The sequence below is a fragment of the Maylandia zebra genome, linkage group LG14 (assembly GCF_041146795.1).
Source record: "Maylandia zebra isolate NMK-2024a linkage group LG14, Mzebra_GT3a, whole genome shotgun sequence".
Lineage (NCBI taxonomy): Eukaryota > Metazoa > Chordata > Actinopteri > Cichliformes > Cichlidae > Maylandia > Maylandia zebra.
The window spans coordinates 15,304,163-15,314,107 of NC_135180.1; the positions used below are offsets into that span (position 1 = coordinate 15,304,163).

Consider the following 9,945-nt stretch of genomic DNA (forward strand, 5'->3'; position numbering starts at 1 on the left):
CAAAGCCTGAAAGGTCAATAGGTTAGCATGTACCTTGAGTCACGCGGTACACCTAAACGTCACTGGCACCAGTAGAATCTACAAATCAGTCTGGCTGCCTGAGGTTATGAACATCAGAGTTCAAATGTGACACAAGCATCCTTGAAGGATTTCCTCAACATTTTCAGCCATCAAAGGACAACACTGACAAACCTTATACTTTCTAGAGCTCCAGATTTCCTTATCATCCTGTGGTGTTGTCCCAGCCTTCACACAACATTCACACTGAACAAAAAAAAACACGTGTTCTTTTAGTCTTTATAGGGACTTAGTAAGTATGGCTTTAAATGTAGACAAAAGAACAAGCATGATTTTCTTTGTTTTATTAAAATGAAGCCAAGTATACAAATGTGAACAGCTTCAACAAAGCATCTGATTCTGAAAAAAGGTAATATACATGTTTATGCTACTAAAACGTACATTTACACTAGTTTTTTTATTTTTCAAATAACAAAATGTTTCTCAACTCAAAAACAGGAGCTATAATTCAGTGTTTTTAAAAATGTCTGCTAGAAACATATTCCAAAGTGTAATTTTAGATACAGACCTGTCAGGTGTCAAATAGGCCAGTATTTATCAAAGGAGTCAAATATTGACCAAGGCAATTCTTTGAGTCGACCATTAACAACACACACCCACTCTGCCAAAGTGCCCAAAATCAAAACTGTTCCACAACATAAGTCAGAGTGTAAATCAATGTCCTCATGTTCATTACTGAGTAAAAAGTGTAAAAAATCGAAAGTGCAATGGTTGCTTTGCTACTGTTGCAACATGATCATGAGATATGTCACCTTCACTGGAGGGAAGGGGGTTTGCCAAAATTCCCACACTTTTTGAAAAATCCATTTCAACTTTAATGTCTCAGGCAAAGTTATTAACAGGAACCAGATGTACTGTGTTATCAGAGGGCTTGTTCTATTTCTGGATTGTAACACAAGTTACGACAGTCCTTTCCTGCTGGCGTGTCCGGTTTCATTCATCATAGTGAAGTGAAGACAGGAACTTATCCACATCCAAGTCTTCAGGGAAATAATCTATAATTTTCTTTCTTTCCTGCAAATAAAATGAAAGCAATAAATAAGAGTTTTATGACAGAACTAGGTATCAAACATCTGCCTTCGTGTGTATGTGTTTGTCTTTACTTGCTTTGCTTTTCTTAACAACTCAACATCTACTTTACACTTGGCAAGTTTAAGGCTGGATGATCCAAAGATGTGCAGTGTCAAGATTCTTTGAGTGGTCCTCATATTTGGCAAGAAACTTGTCACGCTTTCAAAACAGTCACATAGCTTACCAACAAGCAAGACCGGCAATCGCACAGGATGCCAGGGTGTTAGGACCCAGTTAACTGGCTGTGTATTTGCCCAAGCACCTCATTCCACCTTCATCATACTGCAAGTGTATATTGTACCAAATATGCATATTTTGAAGAGACTATGAAGTACTTGGGCATAATAACAAAGTGTACTTTATTTAGTAAATTAGATTAGGTTCCATAAATAAATAATAAACACGTAAAAAGGACTGATACGCAATGGAAGTTCATCTGGTGTCCACACACCTTTGATAATCACTACACAACAAAACACAAAAGAGTTGAATACAAAATAAAGAGGAAAAAAAGACTGGACAAAAACCATGCTGCTGTACTTACTCGGTCTTTCTTTTTGGTGGGAGATCGTTTTGATTCTTTCTTTGGAGGGGGGCTTGATGCTGAAATAGGTTGCTTGCGTTTCTTTGAGTTCTTCGAGCTAGTAGGCGAGTTTTCTCCTATCCCCTCCTGACGCAAACTGTCCTTCAGTGGACTGCCTGTCCTGGCGATGGCAGCACGTGAAAGAATCATAAGTGTGTGAGCAGCCATGTTAATGCTGCTTTCACTGCCGGCTTCACTGGCAGGGCTGCAGCCAGGTACATCTGGGGTGTTGGGAGGCATTAGATGCTTTGGAGTACCCTCTCCGTCTTTAACCTTTCCCTTCTGTCGAGGAGTCCTGGGACAATCAGCAGGTGCTTCCTGCTTACTGCCACTTCCAGGAAGGTCTGAACTGCTTGCACCAAGCCCTTTGACTGGATTCGCGGGAGATTTGAGCCCTTGAATGTCCTGAAGCATCTCAGCTGCCTGTTTAGCCAGAGAACTGGTTTTAGATGGTGTTTTTGTAACTTTGGACTGACTCTGAGATGCTGGCTGAGGGACAGCTGGAGGGCTCAAGTCTCTTGATGCTGAGGATGAAGGTTGTTGGTCTTGCATGCTACCCTTCATTTCATTCTCTTTGTTAGCTGTGACATTTGGCATTTCCTGAGAGGAAGTCTTCTTTTCTGTACGTCCCTCACGTGGTTTCAAAGGCACCTTCTCTGCAGATTCTTTCCTGCTGCTTTCCTCTTTGTCCTTCCTACTTCCTGATTTTAGTGCAGAATCAGACTCTGACTTGGAGTTATACGAATCCTTAGGTTTTGAGTTATCTTTATGTGCATCCTGACTGAATTTCCTCTCAACAGATTTTGATCTTTTTTCTGATTCTGACTTTTTTCCAGCCTCAACCTTTGAAGCATCAGCACTGCTGGTACTGGCACTTTGAGACTCCTGCTTGTGGGTGTTATGATCCTGCTTGCGAGAGCTCTTTTTAGCAGAATCTTTCTGGTACTGTTGTAAAGAAAAGGGCTCCTTCACTAAGCTTACTCCAGCCTGCGGACTTGCTAAACATCTGACAGTTTCTACCCTCCTCTTGGGTTTGTTGCCACCCAGGATAGTAGGTCTTATTCGAACAACCGACTCTGTATTAGTTTTCTCAGTCTGCTGGATAGATGGTGATGGGGATGTAGTTGCAGTCATGGCTGTGCTGGTTGTAGTTGTTTTAGCAGTTTGTGGTTGAATGTCTGCAGAAGAGTCAAAACATAAAATTCTCCTGTGACTGGCACCTTTTTCTGCATCCTGCTGGTCTGTGTTTCCAGCTGATACAGGTTGAACCTCTTTACTGCCCAGAATTTTCTCAGTGCCTGGAATTTAGAAATGAGGCCGTGAAATTAAAACATTATGCTGAGCAAAGATGCATTCAAAAAAGGATACCATATAATTTTTAGCCAGTATACATCTTCACCATGGAGAAGCAGGTTAACCTTTAACTTACCAGCAGCTACAGGTTGTTTGCTTGCGACGGTGGGAGTTTTGGACGGGACAGTTTCTGTCTGCTCTACTGATACAGGATTCTGTATGGCAACAAGCTGTAAATGTAACAATGAATGGGTTAATGTGGTTTACATGTGAAGTGAACTGGGACTCCTTGTAGAAGCAGAATGTCTTACTTACAGAAAGTCTTGGATAAACAATAATCAAACAGATCTTCAATTCAAAATTGAACAGAAACTTGACTGGGTCAAAACTGACCCAAGCCATACTAGCATAGAATATGAACAGTATGTAAAGGTTAAAGAGTATGTTTATCCTTTGAAATACAATGTATAATACATTTTATTTACCAGTTTGCATTGCACACAAGATAAAGTTAACACATTGACCTGAGAGTGGCAAAGTTTGGACAGTTGGACAGTTTTGTTTACTTAGCAGCCAATTTGGTCTGAAAGTGTCTCATTTAATAAAGAAATAAAGCTTTTCTCACTCCATCATTCTGGTTAAAATGGTAAGAAAGGAAATGCTTTTAACTGCAAACCACATGCTCCGACTAACAATAAAATGATCTTACTTGATTGGACACCATCTGCACTTTCCCCACAGGATTCGGTCCTACAACAGAAACAGGAAGCATCATGGGCTTCACGGGTGATGGCAGGACGAGTGCTGACCCTTCAAACAGGAGCACAGATGTCATAGTTTGATAATTATGATACTGAGAAAGTTATTGAAAGTGAAGGAAAAAGATTAAACATGGGGACATGCCTTGTTGCCATTGATAACTCAAAAATAAATAAATAAATTGCTTAACGACAGTGTCCCTTTTGCCAAAAGAACTTTACTTTCAATATTTTGGACTGTAATCAGTGCAATAATGTGGAAAAGTATGTTGTTATACACACTGCACATTGCTTACTACCTTACATTCACTTATAGATGTAATGTTTGTGGGATGACTCAGTTTTGCAGCCTTCTGTCTCTTACCAGTGGAGTAACTTGTAGAGCGAGTTGGTGTTGTCACCGCATATTGATTTGTGGGTAAAGACTGTCCGTTTGAGACACCAGCAGGCAGCACCACCTGTCTGCCTTCAGCTTCGGTAGATGGGGGCTCTGTTACAAGGAAATAGCTGGCTCCTTGGAGGGCAGGGTTAGTTGCATCCAGGGGTAGTTGAATTATATAGCTCTGCTGGGCCTGTGACGTTCCAGTTAGTGGAGATGCAGTTACTGCTCCAGCCTTGCTGCTCAGAGGACTAGCAAATGCCTCAGAACTTTGTAATCCACTAACTGCCTGCGCCACCTCATCCATGTTGGCCTTTGGAGTTTCAGGGCATCCCACCGGCTTAGCTGGGGAGGAAACGTAAATGGTGGGAATCTTGTCTCCAGAAATGCTGGAAATTGCCTGGTTTAAGGCTGTGTCGCTGGAAGAACCTTCATCCTGGTTATCACTTATGATTATTTTCAAAGACATGACATTACTGGAGTCTGTTGCAGCCGTGTTTGGGATGCTTGTGGTTAACAGATCAGCTGTTGTTGCAACTGAAGCTGCAGGAGGAGGGGCAACGGGGGCACAGGAGGAGGACGAGGATGCGGGTGAGGCATGTGCAGCTCTTGGACTTGCAGAGGTAGAAGCAGACGTTGGTGCGGCAGGTGTTGCCGTAGATGGGGCAGCAATAAAAGCAGATGAGGGTGAGGCTGCTGAAGCTGTAGTATCTGTAGAAGAGGATGTTTTTAAGACAGATTTTGATATTACTGAGAAAGTAGACACTGGTAGAGTATCTCCTCCACTGTTTGAGAGTAATATTTGAGGTAGGTCAGCGGCGGGCGCTGGAGTGATGTTCAGCTGAGCTTGTTCGGGAGGCAAAGATGATGCTCCGGGTGCACCAGGTTGATCTTTAAACTCTTGTGATTGTTTAGGTTCTTTTTGGTTGTTCATATTTGAGGCCGATGTTTCCTCTGGCTCAGGAAAAGCACAAGAGTCCACTGGCGAGGGATCTGTGGAAGATTCACCAAAGACAGGCGCGATAGAAGTGCTGTCCTTTGCGGGAGGCTCCTGAGTGGCCAAACTGTCCAAAGGAGGAGGGGGAGGTGTATTCAGTGGTTCATCAATATCCATTGGTGTTTCATTGACAGTGTTAGTGAAAAGTGCATCTTTTTCTTTTCTGTTTGAGTTTCTTGGAGCACTTGAGACACCTCGGGGATCCCCTTGACTCACTATCAGTCTGGCTGAACTGTTTTCAATCCTGGATGATCTGCCACTGGGACCAAGAACTGTTTTCTTTAACAGTGTTGGAGGAGCGGACTTTCTTGTCTTTCGCTCTTGCCCAGGTTTCGTCTTCACCGTCATTGGTGTTGTATCTGAAGCAGCTGAATCACTGTGTGTGGCACCTGAAAATAGAAACAGAGTTCAATTATTCATTTGTCTCTATTGTTAGCAGAAATGATAACCTGCTTGACCTCTCATAGAAAGTTATTTAAACTTGGAAAAATGTTTGGATTTTTATTATAATTTCACAACTGATGCTTCCAGGTTTTATGAAGTCCAAGTGGCAGGGATGTTCCTGTAACCAGCTGTCAACCACTCTCTTTTTCCCCACAGTTCTCAACACTACTGTGAACAACACCATGAATGTCTTGCAGGAGAGACTATCTGAAAGTGCACTCCACCTCTTCGTCATGGCTAGTATTTTCCTGCAGCTCATTTCAGTTCTTAAATTAGGAATAATTATAGGTACTTTTCAATTTTTGACTTTGTTTACAAAGTTTACCAACTGTTAGAAGCTCAAGAAGCTACAGCCTTACACCTCTAAGCCCCTTCCAGACTTTCTGTAGACATTTATGCTGCCTTTTCGACGTTTAGATTATGACAGACTACCTGTATCAATATTTTGAAGGAGTCTGATTGCAGATGTAGTTCCAGCAGTGTCGGTCTCTTCTGGACTACTGCTCGTATCGCCATCTCCTGCTTCTCCATCTGCAAATTTAGTTTTATCTGCAAACATCAATTTATAAAAAGTCTTACAAAAAGTTCTTTAGTTAAACTGTTACAGACATTTGCGAACCATTATTTAAAGGAAAACACATTAAAGTAAATGAGGTCATAGTTACTGCAGTCAAAGAGGTCAAAGAGAGCCTGAAAAGCTGGGTCGGACTCAGTTTGCTCCAAAATGTCATGGATGGCGTCGTCACTCATATGAATTTCCCCCTGTATACGTGAGTAAATAATAATAAATTACACAGAAAAAGTGAAAACATTACAAGCAAAATGTTAAGAAAAAAAATCACCTGTAATCCTAGTATTTCATCTATAGACTGGTCTGTTTCCACTGTACTTGAAGAACCCTTTGATGTTTGGGGCATTGGCTCACTGATAGTAGTGATGAAACAGAGTAGGAAACAGCACAATCATTATCAAAAACTATGCACAATACATCCAAGTGCAAACAAAATGAAGAGTCCTATCGTGTTACTTACTTTGCAAGGATTTTGTTGATGTTTTCAGCAAGTTTCTCTTGTAAGGACCTGTCACCCAGTATCTTGTCACGTGCGTTTTGTATCACAAGCTGCTGTAAAGAGTGAGATGAAACAGAGAGTGTGTCATTTCTGATGCAATAAAGTAATTTTTCTTTGTATCTAGAGACACAGACTGATATATGACCATTCAGCAGATCAACAAGGTTTTAAACAACAATGTCAGTGGATTTGTTAATATGTGATTGAAGTGTAGTCTTTAACTTTTCTCTGCGATTAGGAAACCTAGCATTACTGACATACTGGTGGTGGTCAGAGGGCCCGGTGGTGGTCAGAGGGCCCGGTGGCGCCAGTGTCCGGCAGCCTCGCCTCTGTCAGTGCGCCCCAGGGCAGCTGTGGCTACAACATAGCTTGCCATCGCCAGTGTGTGAATGTGTGTGTGAATGGGTGGATGACTGAATGTAGTGTAAAGCGCTTTGGGGTCCTTAGGGACTGAGTAAAGCGCTGTACAAATACAGGCCGGGCCATTTACTTACAGGGAAGTTTTCATCAACAGCCTCTTCAGGTTGGGGTTCTGCACTGCTGCTGCCAGCAGCTGTAGCAGATCTGCTAGGGGCACTGGAGCCACTCGGAGCACCACTTCTCTTCCTGGGGGTGTCCCTGAAGACAACAGAAAAACATTTTAAACAAACCATGGGAATAACAATAACAGCACAATAAAGTCAAACAAAAATATCACATGCTGAAGATCAAATTAATCAATGAAGTTGGGGTGACCCAGCACAGACAATATTCCAGGCTGACTTTGCGTCACCAGCATGTTCTTTTCGTCGAAGTCCCTTGAAGTCGCCAAATATCACTTTCTATGGTTTCTGATTATGGCTATATCACTGAGGATTGCTTTCGGTGTGTGCGCAGATTAAGGAACAACATACTGATATTGAGTCATTTAGAATAAGCAGTGACACAGCCTTGTGACTGATTAATGTCATGTGAAATTAACTACAATCAGCATTTTATTTTTTTTAGCTCAACCAGCCAAAGGACCAATTAGCTTATGACATGGCATCTGATGTCCTCTCCATCCACAGTTCAGAAGGATCACTACTCCTAGATTGGTCAGAAATGAATCAAACTTGCTCACAATCCCTACCTGATGCATTTTTTTCGTGCTCAAGATCACAACTGTCATTTTACAGTAAACACCCTGTGAAGTTTGACAAACCCTTAGCAAGAAAAGCTACTGAATCACTAACATTCTGGATTATGCAACACACCAAATACATGTTTGTTGTTTCTGCAATCATTAGTCACATTTTCTGCAATGCGAAAGGTTTATTCAGTGATACTGTAAAGTCATTGTAACAGCAATGTCCATGCACAATTTATGTACAACGAAAGCTAATTTTTCCATCCACTTTAGATTAGTCTGTCTTTAGCACTCTGGACAGATGTTTATGTAATAACACCTATAGTAAAGCATTAACAACTATTCATACCATTTCCTTCGACCAGGAGACATTGGGCCTGGATTTAGCCGATGCTCTGAAACAATGATCTGCATGGGTGAATCCCCTGTAACGAATAAGTTTGAATATTTATTATTAAAAAAGCTGTGATCTTAGCATTACTTTACTTTAGCATTTGTACTCAGTTGTGTGTTATATTACTGACTGGGTGTAGTCATTAATCGGCTGCTGTCATGAATATGCTGGATTGTGCCACTGCCAGAAGCTGGTCTGCTGTTCGGACCACTGTAGCACACTGGGGTGGAGTGGGCAAGCATGCTGTGGGAGGTGTGCGCTGGGCTGATGATGGTGCTTGTCTCAGAAACCGATGAACAGACAACAGCACCCGCAGAAGCCACGGCAAGGACCTGCTGTCTAGCCATGTTTGCCAATCCAACACGTGAACGTGCTGCAACACACAGAGGCTGATAAGTAAATAGGTTACATATAAAACCTGAATGCTGAGGCACTGTTTGACAACTGTAAGTAATCATGGTGCCAATTTCCCAATTTGATGTATAGACAATGTTTTTATTCAGAAGTTATTTGGGTAACATGCCAATTCCTGGGGTTTTAGGAACAGGCAACTATAATCACAATAAGCTCATGATTAGGGAAGTCCCTTTTCAAACAGTTTCTGTTCCTACGTTATAGGTATATTTCTACATAAATGCATCAATGCATTAAACCTGATGCTTTCAGCTACATCACCATATTAGCCCATTACGTCAAAACAAACAACCTGACAAACTTACTTCTCTGACATGCTGATATAGCAGGGGAATTCTGCAATGACCTAAGGAAAGATGCAGAAAAATATTCACATATTGATTCACTTCACCAAGTTTTAGCATTCAGAAACACAGCAGCAGATGTTTATCTTTCGTCTCACAACAACATACCAATCAACAATAGAAAACAATAAGAAATCATTTTTCAAAATCAGCCCCATGCATCCTATGCTATCACACAATTATTAGTGAAGTTCATTACTTAATCTGGTTGAGTGTGAAATCCAGCTTTTTCCACAATGAAGTCATCATGACGGGAACCTCATGACAAGACTCTGTTGAAAATATGACTAATCATCAGCAACAAACCATGACATATGAACAATAATCGGTCATAAAACACTAAAGAGATCCTCTGAATGGCTTACCTTTTGTTTTAGCAGCTACATACTCATTTAAAATGGTTGTCAGGCTCTTCCCAAAGATGGACTGTGTGAGGAAAGATTAAACATAAATGCAGTCAGCTGTAATCATGACAGGCTGTGGAGGCGGCTTACAAGAGGGAGGAAGGCACACTTACAAAAACGCAAGCAGGAATAGTCCCATCTCCTGTGGTGTGCTCGGCATACTCTTTCAGGTTGGGGCTCTCGTGAATGAAAGCTTGGCTTGTAGCTGACAGTCCCTCTTCTTGGAGGTACCCTAGCGGAAGGACATTAGTAGCACCTCAGTCAGCAGTAACAGTTACCCTCCAACTGCAGCCCAATCAACCGTTAAGGCTGTGAGGCTAAAGCCACCCATTTACACTCGACTGTCATTGCTGGCTAACCCCACAGCTACTCGTCTGCTATGGACGACCAGACTTACCCAAAACAAGCCGAGCGACGTCAGACGGTAGCAACATGACCGACTAATTGTTGGTGAAAGCGGCCTCAAATGTGAACAGGTAACTCCATGTTCAGAAAAAGTCTCCGAGAAGCTCAAAAACTGACTGAAATGAAACCACGTCAGTGATATTATTGTGAAGGCGACGTCTTCACAATACTGCTTCTATACTCAAAAGGCGGGGAACTCAAGC

General features: G+C 41.9%; 1 protein-coding gene across 3 annotated transcripts; it reads right to left on the reverse strand.

Annotated features, from left to right (window-relative positions):
• Window positions 1-346: 346 nt before the first annotated feature.
• Window positions 347-9,937, reverse strand: npat (nuclear protein, ataxia-telangiectasia locus). 3 transcript variants are annotated; one of them, XM_004561346.4, is made up of 17 exons: window positions 9,735-9,937; window positions 9,451-9,569; window positions 9,299-9,359; window positions 9,133-9,205; window positions 8,895-8,935; window positions 8,306-8,548; window positions 8,131-8,206; window positions 7,168-7,291; window positions 6,635-6,723; window positions 6,446-6,527; window positions 6,269-6,365; window positions 6,036-6,152; window positions 4,148-5,548; window positions 3,735-3,835; window positions 3,162-3,255; window positions 1,694-3,030; window positions 347-1,092 (listed from the first exon to the last, which is right to left on the reverse strand). In XM_004561346.4, exons 1-17 carry the CDS (start codon window positions 9,769-9,771, stop codon window positions 1,012-1,014), a joined length of 4,173 nt encoding a protein of 1,390 aa, XP_004561403.3. In that variant the 5' UTR covers window positions 9,772-9,937; the 3' UTR covers window positions 347-1,011. The 3 variants fall into 3 exon arrangements, with proteins under 3 accessions (XP_004561403.3, XP_004561404.3, XP_004561402.3); XM_004561347.4 differs by having other exon boundaries at window positions 6,036-6,134; window positions 6,635-6,726; XM_004561345.4 differs by having other exon boundaries at window positions 6,635-6,726.
• Window positions 9,938-9,945: the final 8 nt, after the last annotated feature.